Source organism: Phragmites australis, chromosome 9 (assembly GCF_958298935.1).
Source record: "Phragmites australis chromosome 9, lpPhrAust1.1, whole genome shotgun sequence".
In the NCBI taxonomy this organism is placed as follows: domain Eukaryota; kingdom Viridiplantae; phylum Streptophyta; class Magnoliopsida; order Poales; family Poaceae; genus Phragmites; species Phragmites australis.
Window position 1 is genome coordinate 33,411,795 of NC_084929.1, and position 15,147 is coordinate 33,426,941.

General features: G+C 44.0%; 1 protein-coding gene, 1 long non-coding RNA gene and 2 pseudogenes across 5 annotated transcripts; 3 read left to right on the forward strand and 1 right to left on the reverse strand.

Annotated features, from left to right (window-relative positions):
• Positions 1 to 206: 206 nt before the first annotated feature.
• Positions 207 to 8,405, forward strand: LOC133929294 (probable starch synthase 4, chloroplastic/amyloplastic). 4 transcript variants are annotated; one of them, XM_062375991.1, is made up of 16 exons: positions 207 to 515; positions 1,028 to 1,136; positions 1,725 to 1,800; positions 1,900 to 2,845; positions 2,964 to 3,015; positions 4,415 to 4,537; positions 4,618 to 4,693; positions 4,775 to 4,959; positions 5,067 to 5,258; positions 5,352 to 5,420; positions 6,296 to 6,505; positions 6,626 to 6,751; positions 7,096 to 7,245; positions 7,490 to 7,551; positions 7,644 to 7,719; positions 7,810 to 8,405. In XM_062375991.1, the coding sequence occupies exons 1-16, from the start codon at positions 391 to 393 to the stop codon at positions 7,978 to 7,980; spliced, it is 2,748 nt and encodes a 915-aa protein (XP_062231975.1). In that variant the 5' UTR covers positions 207 to 390; the 3' UTR covers positions 7,981 to 8,405. The 4 variants fall into 4 exon arrangements, 3 of the variants coding, with proteins under 3 accessions (XP_062231975.1, XP_062231976.1, XP_062231977.1); XM_062375992.1 differs by lacking the exon at positions 6,626 to 6,751; XM_062375993.1 differs by lacking the exon at positions 207 to 515 and having other exon boundaries at positions 1,116 to 1,136; positions 1,932 to 2,845.
• Positions 8,406 to 9,264: 859 nt separating this feature from the next.
• LOC133928175 (NADH dehydrogenase [ubiquinone] iron-sulfur protein 7, mitochondrial-like) lies at positions 9,265 to 9,852 on the forward strand (annotated as a pseudogene).
• Positions 9,853 to 9,960: 108 nt separating this feature from the next.
• LOC133929296 (uncharacterized) lies at positions 9,961 to 11,178 on the forward strand. The gene is made up of 3 exons (XR_009911588.1): positions 9,961 to 10,470; positions 10,587 to 10,709; positions 10,793 to 11,178. It is a non-coding gene; the product is annotated as an uncharacterized LOC133929296 (long non-coding RNA).
• A 21-nt stretch (positions 11,179 to 11,199) lies between these two features.
• Positions 11,200 to 13,811, reverse strand: LOC133929295 (pentatricopeptide repeat-containing protein At3g49240, mitochondrial-like; annotated as a pseudogene).
• Between the last annotated feature and the right edge of the window lie 1,336 nt (positions 13,812 to 15,147).

Genomic DNA, 15,147 nt, shown 5'->3' on the forward strand with positions numbered 1-15,147 from the left:
TCGGCGGCGCTTTCGTATCATATCCATATCTCCATATTTAAAGTTTTTATTTGATATTATAATACTTAAATTTATATTTTTATTGTAACTTATGGACATTTAGCTAGTCTAGATTACACGTGTGCTGCAACGCACCACGTCTCTGCGTGGTCCTCCTCCTCCCCCGTCTCTGTTTAGCGGGGCCCAGACGGCCAGATAGCCCCCCGTCTCTGTTTGGTCCTCCTGCTCCCCCGCCTTCCCCGCGCTCAGCGCACGGGACACCCGCCGCCCCCGTGCACCGCCACGCGGCCCAAACCACGCTTTCGCTCCACTCCGCTGCTTTTCCAACCGCCGCTCACGCGAATCTCGACGCCGCCGCTTCGAGCCCCCCCTCCTCCACCTCCACTTCCTATGGCGTGCTCGGTGGCGGCTGGTGCCGAGGCGACCGCTCTCCTGTTCCGCCACCCCGCCCCGTCTCTAATCGCCGGGCGCCGCTGCCAAGCCGTGCCCCGCCGGACTCGCCACCGAAATCTCAGGTGAGTTGCTCCGAGTGCGCGCGTGTACCCGTGGCCGTAGGAGCTCCTTCTGGAAGGTGCTTGTGATGTGTTTGGGGTATTACTCGTGACACGGAGTGATGGAGCGTTGGCGTAATGGCGATCGCTGGGTCGTGGTCGGATTCGTGTCGCTGTGATCTCAGGAAAAATCCACCTTGCCCTAAGCACCTCCTGTGTCACTCGAACGTTCAGTTTGCAGTTCCTGCAAACTATGGGAAACAAGGAGTGGCATCTGGCTGGAAAAACTGTGTGCCTTGTATGCACGAAATGGCCATGTCCAGTCTCGGCTAATGCTATTATCATGTTTGGTCGCGCTGTTCTACCATCTGTAAACAGTAGTGCCAAAATATGTAACTTGTGTTTTGCAATCATGATCAAATCATCATAGGTCGATTTCGATGCTGGCATGCTGTTGAGATTCCTTATTTAGAAACTTTAGTTGCTGGAATTTACAAAATGTCAGTGGGAGGCCAACTTTTGTTTTCTGATGCTAGGATTGGCGTGCAGCCTCCTCAGAAGAGTACGCCTAGTGCTAACCACCGTAATAGGCCTAATATCCAGAGAGATATAGCAGCAGCTTCCAGTGACGAAGATCGCCGACAGGTATTGTAATCTTTGGGAGCTTGTGTGCCCTAGTTCTTTCATTTTTCTTCCTATTTCTGCTTGCATGTAACAGAACTATCATTTCATATGCTTTAATGAAAACTTAGGTAGGGGCCTCTCCTCCTGACTTCCTAAAAAAAATCTGCTGTATTACCCTTGGGGTCGGTATACTATCTTATTCTTGAAATGAATAGCAGCGCTCCTGCCCTTGTTTTAAAAATAAAATCTACCGTAAGGTGTTTTGTACTCAATAGTGCCTGACAGTGGCAGAGCTTGGTGACAAATATAGAGGGGGCAAGCTTAGAAAGCCATAGGTAGTTTGATACTTTTGTTAAGTACAATCAAGTAATTTCTTGAGAAATCTGAAGGAATAGGAGGGGCCATGGCCCCCTTTGGCCTGGCTTAAGCTCCACCACTGGTACCTGATATGAGTATTTGTTCCACACTTCGTATATTTTGAGTCTTACCTTGCAACTTATCAATGTTAGCATCAAAATTATCAGGAAATTTGAACATTTTTTTGTTTGCTCTTATTTGTTTACTTTTGTTACTTTTTTTAAGCATTTCTATTTTGATATCGTTCCACAGAATTTTGAAGACGAAAATGGCCTGCCAAACATTCAACTGGAAGATTTGGTAGGAATGATACAGAATACTGAGAAAAGTAGGGATTCCTTCCTTCTGAATATTCATGTAGTTCTTTATAATATACAAATCTGTACACGTGCATGGTAAACACTGATTTCAAAATTTATTTGGTTAGATATATTGCTTCTGAATCAAGCTCGTCTTCAGGCATTGGAACATGCTGACAAAATTCTTATAGAGAAGGAAGCTTTGCAACGGAAGGTTAACATTTTAGAGATGAAATTGTCGGAAACTGGTGCACAACCAAAGCTTTCAAGTGAAGGGAAGTCTGCTGCAGAGATTAGTGACTCTCAGATTCTTATGGAGTTTGATGTTCTAAAGGAAGAGAATATGCTACTTAAGGATGACATAAAATTTCTTAAAACAAAGCTTATCGAGATCACTGAGACAGAAGAGAGTCTATTCAAATTGGAGAAAGAGCGCGCTCTTTTAGATGCTTCTCTCAGAGAGCTGGAGTGTAGATTCATAGCTGCCCAATCTGATATGTTGAAACTTGGTCCTCTGCAGCATGATGCCTGGTGGGAGAAAGTAGAAAATTTGGAAGAATTGCTTGAATCTACAGCAAAACAAGTCGAGCATGCTGCTATGATACTAGACCGCTATCATGATTTCCAGGATAAGGTTGAAAAATTAGAAGCATCATTGGGAGCAGCGAAGGTATCAAAATTCTGTTTTTATTTGGTTGATCTTTTGCAGCAAAGGGCAAAATCAGTAGAAGAGCGCTTCCAGGCATGTAATCATGAAATGCATTCTCAATTTGAACTGTATGAGCACTCAATAGTGGAATTTCATGATACTCTCAACAAAATAATAAAGGAAAGTGAGAAAAAATCACTGGAGCATTATGCAGAAGGCATGCCATCTGAGTTCTGGAGTAGAATCTCTCTTTTGATTGATGGGTGGTCGCTTGAGAAGAAAATATCCTGCAATGATGCAAATATGTTAAGAGAAATGGCTTGGAAAAGAGATAATTGTCTTCGGGAAGCATACTTGTCATCCAGAGGTATGGAAGAGAGGGAACTGATGGATAGTTTTCTAAAGGTGGCACTACCTGGAACGAGGTACCACTTTCTCCTTTGCCCATAAGAGGAGAAAACTTGTTTATAGCAATAACCTGCGCTTCAGAAAATATTTGTCTGTGTTCTTTGGTGTTACAAAACACTTTACTATTTAATGCAGCTATGGTTTGCACATTGTCCACATAGCAGCAGAGATGGCTCCTGTTGCAAAGGTGATCCTTGTTATTAATTCAGCCTTTCATCAAGTGTATTTGATTGCATAAGTGTGTCTCTTGACAAGTTGCTATGTAATATGCGGTATAATCTAGGCGTAAAGAGAAGATAATTTCTTCTAAGAATTCCAGTTCTGTTGATACTAAAGCATCATTTCCACTGTCAAATGTAAACTGGAGTAAGTTGTAATAGGTGAAGTATCTAGTTTTTGCTTGTTTTTTTAGAGGTGGGAGGGAGGCATACCAAACAAGGTGCTGTGGCTTGTGTCTTGCGAGTGGTTGCGTAGATTTTAGGAGTGGACGACAGAAGGGCGAGGTCTGTAGCCTCGCCTCCCTGGCGTCGTTGTAGAGGGAGAAGTGGAGACGGAAGGGGTAGGAGGAATACTTCTTGCTTGCCTTTATTCTTAAAGTTACCGCTCCTTATATAGAGGAGGGTGATTACAGATTCTAGCAATTCAAATCCAACTCCTAACAAACCAATCTTATCTCCTAAGCAAATCAAATCCAACTCCTAACAAACTAAACTTATCTCATAAGAAAAACAAATGGCAAGACTTATCTCCCGGTGGCAGCTCCTACTGCTTGGCGTGGCGGCTGTAGGCCCGTCCCACATAACACAAGGCTTCACCAACTCCTTTATAACATAGTTTGCGCTTCTCCTCAAGTATGCCACAGAGTCTGTGAGGATCCTAAGGGTTGATGGGAAAGAGCAGCAAGTTTGATATAGGTGAAAGTACGCTACTTTTTTTATGCTATCACCCACAAAGTTACAATCTTGATGTTGGTTCACTAGTAAATTGCCTCAAAGCTGTAAAAAATTAGGCTGTAACTCGTAAGTTGAAGTAGGTTAATCTCCCTCAACCAGAGTATATTTTAAGCTCATTGGATAAAACGCTTATTGAGTTACCGATACAATGGTTTACTAATTGTTTAGAATATTAATTGTTGTCCATGCCTGTTATGGACTTGGTTGGGTTAGGCCTTTAGGCCCAATCGAGGTGCCCCTGGTCCCAAGTGGGACGATGGCTCCGCTGATGGGCAGCTGCACCACAATGGCAGGGAAGACGAGACCAGAAGCTCTTTTCTCTTTCTTGCTTGAAGACTCCTTACACCCTATGGCAACCTTTAAATCATAGGTGCCTTAACTCTAAGCCAACATGCCAATAAACATAACAACGGACCAACTGATAATATCATTCGTAACAATGAGAATCGTATCTCCTAGTGACTTTTGTTCCTAAGGCTATCTGACTTAGATTGCAGGTGTACTGCTGCTGCTGCCTCATTGTGCAGCCACTGCTCACAGGGCTCAAAGCCCATAAAATTACACCCCTTGTAGCAAGATTCATTTTCAGTCCTATGGTCGTATTTCATCTTGCTTATATGCATGATTGTTTAGGTTGGTGGTTTGGCAGATGTGATATCTGGTCTTGGCAAGTCACTTCAGAAAAAGGGGCATCTAGTTGAGATTATTCTTCCCAAATATGACTGCATGCAGCATAATCAAATTAACAATCTTAAGGTATATTTGTTGGTTAATTCTTATTATGCTTTTTCTTGCATCTCTTGTTTGGGTAAGATTGCTATTTGGTGATTCTGCAGGTTCTAGATGCTGTGGTACAGTCCTACTTTGAGGGACATGTGTTTGGGAACAAAATATGGACTGGGACTGTCGGAGGTTCCGAACAATCCTCAGTTCAGCCATTTTATAAACTTAAAATTAAAACTACATGGACCTAACTAAAATTAGCATATGCAGGCCTTCCTGTCTACTTTATTGAGCCACAGCATCCAGCTAAGTTCTTCTGGAGGGCACAATACTATGGAGAGCATGATGACTTCAAACGTTTTTCCTACTTTAGTCGTGCAGCACTGGAATTACTTTACCAATCTGGGAAGAAAATTGACATAATCCACTGCCATGACTGGCAGACTGCATTTGTTGTAAGATTTGACAATTATGTGGTGGACTGAAAATGGATCTTGTTTTCCTTAGTTGATTTATAAGTTGAGGGTATTAAGTTATGCTTTTTCTGTGTTGAAAACTCCAGGCACCTCTTTATTGGGATGTATATGCAAATCTGGGCTTCAACGCAGCTAGAATTTGTTTCACCTGCCACAATTTTGAATATCAAGGAACTGCTCCAGCTCAGGATTTAGCATACTGTGGCCTTGATGTTGAGCACCTGGATAGACCAGACAGAATGCGAGATAATTCGCATGGCAGAATAAATGTTGTTAAGGTATTGACTATGGAAAATACATAGCCATAGATTTGGAATCCAAGCTTCAGCTTTATATTATCACTCATGCTTTTTTGTGATTATTGTGTTCAGGGTGCAATTGTTTATTCCAACATTGTCACAACTGTATCACCAACATATGCTCAAGAGGTCCGCTCAGAGGTAACAATCTTCTGACCTTCAAGGTTCAATGTGTACATCCGTTTGATTCTACTAATGTGTTGATTGGTTTGCATTTCTCCTGTCTGTTTTATGACAGAATTATTTTGGTACCCTTACTTGTCCTGACCTCTTTTTTCTCAAAAGTGTAAAAAGTATAGAAAGTGCCTGATGCAATGTTGAAAATGTTCCCAAAAATATCGCGGATGTAATACATGTAATGATATTCACATGTTCAAAACTTCAAGGTAAAATTGGTCCATATTGCATAATACTGAAAAAGTAGTGTGTAATGCACATTTTGCAAATGAAAGGGTTCATTCCCATAGCGATAGAGACACCAAATTAGTTCCTCCTATACGTCATAGTTTCAGTCTTACTTGTGAGATCTATGGGGAAATAGTAGATCAATTATAAGGATGCTGAATTCGGCATGTGCCTCAAAAGGTTAATCTTTTGGGTGGAAACTTGATGAGAAAGGAAGGACATATATTATTGCACAAGTCACAGGGAATCTAATAGATATATTTACGGTGGTCTTCCTTTGTCCAATAGTGCCATGCTGTTCTGTTGTGCAATCTTTCTTCTACTGATATTTCTCCATGGATTAAATAGATATTAGATCATAACATAGGAGTTGCATAAAAGAGGTTGAATACTTGAAATACACTAATTCAGATATACTATCCTATACATCATCATATGGGCCCCAAGCCCCCAAGCTGGCCCTGGTGTTCCTAGTTCCATTATTTATTTTGTTTAGAACCATTAATTTAATGTGACCTAACCTTCTTTACCACTGTAAACATTAATTTTTTTCCCATTTGGAAATGAATTATCTCATCATTTTGTTATTGACAAAGCTCCTCCGTGCTCAGGGTGGGCGTGGGCTCCAAGATACACTTAAAGTGCATTCCAAGAAATTTGTCGGAATACTTAATGGAATCGACACAGACACATGGAATCCTTCTACAGATAAGTTTCTCAAAGTTCAGTATATTGCTAATGATCTACATGGGAAATCAGCAAACAAAGCAGCTCTCAGAAAGCAGCTAAAGCTGTCTTCTGCTTATGCTTCCCAACCACTAGTATGTATTTTTATCCTCTCAACCATTTTAAATCTCCATATGTATAAGCTGGCCTGTACTTGATTTGAGCATCTTTCATCTCTTCACGATTAACTAGAGAACTGAAGTTTTCTCAAGCAGGTTGGTTGCATTACACGGTTAGTTCCTCAAAAGGGTGTACATCTCATCAGGCATGCGATCTACAAAACAGCTGAGTTAGGAGGACAGTTTGTTCTTCTGGGTTCAAGTCCAGTACCACATATTCAAGTGTGTTTTCTTGATCGATTATTTATGCAGTTCAAAAAAAAACTCGACCGACCTAGAAGTAACTAGGTGGCATTATATTAAGAAAAAATAGACACTCAAATTCGAATTGAAGAGGACTCGAACCTAGGTGGTAGGGGTGTACACCCACACCTCTCACCAACTGAGCTAGGCTCAATTCCTAAATAACAAAAAGCATGCTTCACTTCCTAATGAATAATTCATTAAAATCATGAAAGGGTTATGACTTCATTGCTTGAAATACTGTAGTTCTTTGCTCTCTCAGTTGAGTAGCTGTTTGCTTACGGTCTTAACAGCGAACATTTTGTTGTTCATTTGTTTCACAGAGGGAATTTGAGGGTATTGCAGACCATTTTCAGAACAACAACAATATCCGGTTGATTTTGAAGTATGATGATGCTCTGTCACATATGATTTTTGCAGCTTCAGACATGTTCATTGTTCCTTCTATGTTTGAGCCATGTGGCCTCACTCAGGTATGTTTTCTTCATATCTGATCTAACTATGGTTAGCAATTATCGTCATACATAGTGTGTATAAGTATAAATACAGGAAAGTAAAAAAATAATCTGTTGTTTTTTTAGCAGGATTCATAGTATGTAACTGTGTATCAATTACTGACAAATGTCCTTTACTTCAATAATATTGCTCTTCTCTTCTGTTTGATACAATTTGTGCCTGTCTTCTGATGTGCAATTCTGACATGTTTTTCATCCACAGATGATAGCCATGCGGTATGGTTCTGTGCCAATCGTTCGAAAAACAGGTGGTTTGAATGACAGGTAAATACTAAACCAGCTATTTCCTTCAAACATTATTGTCACCTTCAGATAAGTATTGCATAATGCCTTCTTGATGTGTTTTGTGATTCTAGTGTTTTTGACTTTGATGATGAAACGATACCTGTGGAACTGCGAAATGGCTTTACATTTGTGAAGGCTGATGAGCAGGTGGTTGCCATCTCTGTATACATCCTAGGTCGTAACATGAATTATAAGATATTTTGGTGGGTGCAGCTCATGAGATGTTCCTTTTGATAGGGTTTTAATAGTGCAATGGAAAGAGCTTTCAACTACTACACTAGAAAACCAGAAGTCTGGAAACAATTAGTACAAAATGACATGAGGATAGATTTCAGCTGGGATTCTTCAGCTTCACAATACGAGGATATCTATCAAAGAGCGGTTGCTCGAGCAAGGGCGGGAGCGTAAACTCAGATGATTTCCTGACCATGAACAGTTCCGGATGATGTGCTTTATTGTATGGTAACTATGGTTCTATGAGCTCTGAATTACGCATCCGCTGAAGAGAAGCACATTGTGGATCGCTACTCGGGTGTACAAATGGCGACATTGCGTTATGTGCAGTTCTCAACAGAGCAAAGAGACAGAACGGATTTGTCAGAACCACACATGAAATGAGTATGCTTCATGCTGCAGCGGCTGTAGGATGCAGAATTACTAGCTGGCCCCTGGCCCCCGTGTATGCTCAGTGCCAGTGCAGACTAGTTACAAGTTATACGTGATTGTTCGGCTCTGTCAGGCTGTGAACAGATATTACATAGTTCATGTAATTTGGTTGGCATGAAGTGGTGTAAATTGTACTCTCATCTGTGCAAAGTTTGTGTTGTCTTGTCGTCGAGACGAGAGAGAGGAGGGGTATGGACTACGAATCAAGGCAAAATGATTGAACGCTAGGCCCCGTCCTGTTTCAAACTTTCAATCACTCCAGAAGTTGTATATACCAATCAATAATTCTAACCACGTTCGTTTGAACCTGTATTCTATAGGTTCTATGTTTGTTTCGTAAAACAATTGGAAAACAGATGGAGGCATCACCAGTATTGAGGGACGTGGTCCTTTCCCATTCCCAAATGGCTCGACACTCGAGCCGCGTACGCGGCGGATCCAACTGTGAGAGGCGCCACAGTAGCTTGCAGTTATTTAATGTATATTTATCAGATCTAACGGCTCATACCGATTTGAACTTGAAGTCACGATCTCACCTCATGTCAAATCGGGGATCAGCCTTGGAGTCTTCACTGCCGGCCTAGTGATGTCTTTATAGGCGCGAGGATCACTGGATCAGTTCGAGCACGGCACGATTCAGCCATCATACGATCTAAGAAATAGACAAGTCGACACGGACACGACCTACTCACGACTCACCTCGCTCCACCACACCGTTGTGCCGCCTCGTCCCACCCGTCGCCCGATGACCCCCCCACGTTGCCCCACTGCCACATCATCTGTCACTGACCTACCTACCTCGTTCCCGTGCCACCACTCACCCTGTCACTGTCCTACCCGCCCCCGCGTCGCTGCCCCGTCCTCCCCGTTGTAGCGTCGTGCCCACTAGACCAGCTATGCCGTAACCGCGACTAGACTGGCCTGATGACTGACAAGGCCACACCTTTAGCACATGCAGTAGTCGAGTCATGCCTAACAGTGCCCATGCCGGGTTAGCCTGACAGGTGGCCGCCCCACACACAGACCCCACTCGAGTGGTGTGATCGTGTCCCTGCCACGCGCCGCACCGCTCCCTCTCGAGCGCACCTCACCTGCGTCGTCAACCCGGCGGGCATCCCACCTCCTCCCTCGCGGACCGATCACCATGGCGCTCCTCCCACGCACGGCGCGGCTGGCGTTCTTCTCCGCCTCCCCGCGCACCCACAACTCCGACGCCGCCGCGGCCCGCCCTGCGCCGTACAGCGGGGCGGCGGAGTTCGTGGTCTCCAAGCCTCCAAGGTGGACGACCTCATGAACTGGGCGCGCTGGGGATCGATCTGGCCCATGACGTTTGGACTGGCCTGCTGCGCCGTTTGGAGATGATGCACACCGGCGCCTCCCGCTACGACTTCGACCACTTCGGGGTCATCTTCCGCTCCTCGCCGCGCCAATCCGATTGCATGATCGTCGCCGGCACGCTCACCAACAAGATGGCACCCGCGCTCCGCGAGTACGCTTTGCCCCCAACCCTTCACCTTGGCTTTCGCTTACATAAGGATCACGGAGACCTCAGATTTGTGATTCTGTTGATTTCATTTGGGAGGATCGGAACAGCTCGACGCCTTCTTTATCTAGATTTTTGTGTTTCTCAAAGTACTTCTGTACTGTTCAAGACATCACTCTCAAAGTACTTCTGTACTGTTCAAGACATCACGACTGTCCTTTTGGGTTTGGAATACCAACATGTCATGATTTGCGGAATTGCCGTTGGACAAATGTTCTTGAGAAATCTTGCTATCTTAATGCTGTAGGTTCAGTTGCTTGACATTTACTATACACTTTTTTTTTTGTTTAATCTGCATTGACAATAGAGATAATATTCAATAATTTCCCACTTAGATTGAAAATGATAATCTGATTGCCTACGGCCTGATCCCAGAATTCATTGGAAGGTTGCAAATAATAGTTGGCCTGACTCATCTCAGTGAAGAGCAATTGATCCGGTTAGGAAATTTATTTGCATAAGTTTGTAATTTAGTGCAAATATTTCTTACAATCACCTCTATCTTTTAATTATTTGCCTCTAGAAGGATCTTCACATCTTATTCTATTCTACTAGTTGGTTCTGCATTTTTCTTTTTCTTCCCAAGAGGACCACAATCTCAAAACTCTAGCTAATTCTCTTTTCAGGTGCTTAGGGAGCCCAAAAACGCAATAGGAAAGCAAAACAAGAAGCTGTTCAAAATGAATGATGTTAGTCTGTGATTCGTTCCGTCAGCTATTGAGATGATTGCAAGCTTTCGTTGAAGGTTTTCTGTAATAATTTATGACCAAGAAACTTACTTGTGTTCATTTTTTTACTCCATAAGGTTAAGCTGCATGTTTCTGAAGATGCTTTGCGGCTAATAGCAAAGAAGGCAGCTGCAAAAGAAACGGGAGCTCGACGCCTACTGTCTGTAATGGAGTACATTTTGACAGAAGCAATGTTTGAGGTAACTTCTATCTTAATTTTGCCATGCCAGTGAGTAACGGAGTAGCAGCTCGACTGACATCGCTTTGGTCCTTCAATTTGCAGATTCCTGATGCAAGAGAGGGGAAAGAGAATAATTGCTGTTCTTGTTGATGAAGAGTACGTACGGCCGCTACACCGTCGAGGGTGCGGAGCCAAATTTTTGCGTGATGATGGAGCATTGGAACTGTATATTTATCAGAATAATATCAAACTGCCCGGTCTAATTCAGAGCAACCCCAGACGCAGTCGCATTCCCCCTCTCTGCCTTCTAGTAGCTTTGTCAGCAACAAAGCTTTGGATTTACCAGACATTCCATTGTTTTTCCTCGATATATGAATGGATTGTATTGATGCTGTGCGTGGCAAACATTTTTACAACAACAACAACAACAAAGCCTTTCAGTCCCAAACAAGTTAGGGTAGGCTAGAGATGAAATCCAATGAAATATAATAAGGTTTATTTTCATCAGTTTTTGAGAAGGCAATACGATTGCTGGGGCTCACTCTCTGCTTTCTTCTGTAGTTTGTGTTGCAGTTGCATTGATACTGAACAAATAGAAAACGACTTCCAAAAATCACGCATCAGATTTTCGTGTAACTATTTCTCTTTCCATGCATCAAGTGCAGTAACACATGGCTCGGCCAGAGGCACAATAATTTTACCAAAATATTAAACTTTTGGCAGCTCAGAAATTACTGATCAATGCTCCTTAAATCGAAGTAAAATGGCAAGCTATAGCTTATGACTGAAGTGTCACGGACAAATTCTGGGCAGGATTTCTCTCGTGGTCATCACCATTGTCCTTGCCCATTTTCTTGTTTTGTTTCAGTACTTGCGGAGTGCCTCGTCTCCAGCTGATCTAATGCGTAGCTTACTTAGAAGCCCACCATCCAGAGTGTTTGCATCAGGCGCAGGCGCCTCTGTTCCATTCTGAGTCTTACTTTTATGGGCAAGAATAGCTTCAATTGCAGCAGCACTAGCTCTAGCTGCGGCGGCGTCCTTAGCCGCAGCCTCTTCCCTCCTCCTCTCCCTCTCTTCCCTGGAAAGAGCCTCTGCCCTTGCCTTCTCTTCTGCAGCGCGAGCTTCTGCTTCAGCCTTTTCCCTCTCCACGTCCTCATATAACTTGGCAATGTCATCTTCCCTCCCATCTCCACGGAATGCTCCTTCCAAAAGTTCCCTCATTTCATCGCTGAACACCACATTCTCGTCCAAAACAATACCTTTTGCAACCTTGGCTGCATCATCCAGCCGACCAGCACCAACATACGCCTTCAGCAGTGTTTCATAGCTTGAGATGCTTGGGCCGACTCCCTTCTCCTTCATCTGATCGAAGTACTCATGTATTAGAATAATTCTAGCTGCTGTTGAGTTGTAATTCTCTCCTTCTTTTTCGTTCTTTCTGTTTTAGAGTTTGTTAGTTTGAGCCGCTTCGTCCGGCAGCAGAATAAGCGCGTGAGTGATCATGTAAGTGGAGTCCAAGGTGTGCGCGCCGCGTTCAGGAGCGTGGGATGGCACGTTGTGGCAATGTACGATGGCGCGCAAAGTCAGGGCCGTTTGGCCGAGTCCTTAGGATTGTAATCAGCTACTTATATTCAGGAAAGTGTCAGAAAAGCTGAACGTCGTTACGCAGCACCAAAATCTCTGTTTTCTGAGTTCTTCTAGTTCTTGCGAAACTTCTTACATCATGTGCCTTGTCAAGCATACTGAAACCGACCAGGCCATCGATAAGCTTATGATATGCAGTTGCATCTGGCTTCAACTCCAATTCAGACACTTTGTCAAAGTAACAGATACCATCATGGATGCGATCAACATTGAAGCATGCCTCCATGAGCAGTACATATGTCTCCTCGTCTGCAACAACACCACACTTGGGCATCTCATTGTAGAGCACCTCCACCTCACCTAGCAACCGGTTAATCCCCAGATGCCGTATCAAATTATTATAGGCTCTTATGTCCGGCACCAGCTTCCACTCCCCCATCCTTCTGAACACCGCAATCGCATCCTCAAACCTCCCAGAAGCACAATAAGCATCGACCATCACACCGAAGCTTCTCACATCAATTGCATTCCGCAGTGGAGGGTCATGCTCCCCGAGCATTCTGTCAAACAGCTTGAGGGCATCCTCCAACCTCCCATTCTGCCCAAACGCATCAACCACCTCATTGTAGCTCTCAGCGCTAAACCTAACCTCCGACTCCGCCCCAAGCACCTCTTTGTAACACTCCATCGCATTCTCCTCCATTCCCATAAGGAAGTACACCTTCATGAGCTCCCGTACACAATGCCATCAAGAGGCAGCTCGCCCCCAACCTCGTCCTTGAGTTCTTGGTACAACTCCACAGCTTTGGCTCCATCACCAGCACCCACGAACCCGTCCATGAGGAGGCTGTAGACCTTGGGATCCGGCCCGACGAACCCGGAGGCGAGCATTTCATCCTTGAGCTCGACGGCATCCGCGAGGCGGCCGCGGTCGGCGACGAGGCACTCGACGACGACACGGTACGCCGTCGGGGAGGGCGGCACGGGGGATCCAGGGCGGGCGAGGAGGTGGAGGTGGTGGACGGCGTCGTCGGGGAGGCGGCGCGCAGCGAGGGCGGAGACGTAGAGCGCGTGCGTGGCGGCGGTGGGCGGGACGGCGGCCTGGAGGGCGAAGCGGTGCAGCGCGAAGAATTCGTCGAGGCAGCGCGCGTGGAGGAGCGCGGCGAGGACGACGGCGCAGGTGAAGGAGGTGGGGCGGCAGTTGGAGTGGAGCGCGTGGCGGGTGAGGAGCGCCGCCTCGGGGAGGTCAGCCCGGGGGCCCGACAGGAGCGCGAGGATCCGGTTGTGGAGCGCGAGGCGGGACGGGGCTAGCGTGGGGAGCGGCTCCGCGAGGCGCACCGCGCTCTGGGTGGGTTTAGGGGTGGGGGGCGTCGCGACGAACGCGTCCCGGCGGCGCTCGCGCCGGGAGGCCGCGGCTGAGGCGGCGTCCGCGTGCGCCAGCGGGAAGAGCGCTGGCACGAGGCGGCGCGAAGAGAGCGACATGTTCAGCGGCGCGGCCGTGCTCGCCGCTCGGAGAGCCGGACGGGGAGGAGGGTTTTGGGTTGCGGGAGTCTTATATTTATTAACTGAGGCTTCTTTCGGTATCTTCGATTAATCCTAAAAAAATACTAGAAATTCGCATAAAAAAAGTAAAACATTCGATCATTGAATTAATTGATTGACTAACTGTAACCATATATCAACAACCAGACGAAACAATATAGAAGATTAAAAAACAAATAATAGAGTCCAACCCTAAGACTACTTCTTACCTTGTCTTTTCTTTCTTTTCTTTTTTTTATACCATTTGTTCAATAAAGTTACATTAGCAAACTCCAACTTAATTACGTTAGCAATCAACACACTTTTTCAAATCAATTATAATCACATTACAAAATTAAAACAACAGAACGCAAATATATTATGAATTATCACACAAAAATAATATCAAAGAATTTATAATGTATTTAAAAATAATAATATGAGATACGGTGACGACATTAAAAATAATAATAATTTCAAAAAATCAAAAAAAAAATAAAAATCAATTTGCATAACACATAAAATGAAAATTATAAATTAGATCTATTCACAAATAATAAACATGATTCCAATATTATAAAAAAAATATTTATATTTACATTCTAATATTTAAATATAAATAGTTGATGTATCTTAGCATACAACTATTATTAACATAAATATCTATAATTCAACCGTAAGTTAAATTTTTAATCTACTTAGTTACACGAGTTGAAACGCTAATTTGGCCAATTGAGAGGGGAGGGGACGGCCGCCCGAGGATCTGAGAAGCGGGGAGTTCAGAAGTGTCGCAGTGGTAGACGGGTTTCTATGTGATACGCCTTCACTGAAGGGAAACGTACTATGCTGTTCTGCGACTCAGCTGCGAAATACATGGCAGCATTTGGCATTCTATTCTTGGCGTTCTTGGTTGCAAGTGAATGTCCAGAGCGTTTGGATGAAAAACTCATTTCCTTCTTCTCACTATCGTGTTTCATTTCCAGTGCTCAATTCTGAATGGAGAGGCTCAGGAAGATAATAAGAAATGGCTCGTCTTCTTCGACTTATTCTAATCTTGACATAGTACTCTTCTCTGCTGATTATCCTCCGAGTAACATCATCATTCTAACATACTCTGGCGCTAACAGATTCAAGATGAGGTCACCGGTAGGACTCAATGTAAGGACTAACAAATTTCTTCATATATTTTACTTCCTCTAATTATAAATAAGTGTCGTTATAGATTACGTGCAGTTAAACATTCTAAACTTGGTTTATAAATTACTTTTTATGTATTGAATTTAAATATTTAAAAATAATATGAGTAGATTTATCTTAAAAAGTGTTTTCTTAATAGTATATTTTTTGTATTT

Bases quoted from the DNA above. Each gene is read 5' to 3' on its own strand.
- LOC133929294 (XM_062375991.1), top strand. From the start codon at position 391: ATGGCGTGCTCGGTGGCGGCTGGTGCCGAGGCGACCGCTCTCCTGTTC. The intron at 516-1,027 runs GTGAGTTGCTCC...TTCTGATGCTAG, and splicing joins ACTCGCCACCGAAATCTCAG to GATTGGCGTGCAGCCTCCTC. The intron at 6,506-6,625 runs GTATGTATTTTT...TTTCTCAAGCAG, and splicing joins CTTATGCTTCCCAACCACTA to GTTGGTTGCATTACACGGTT.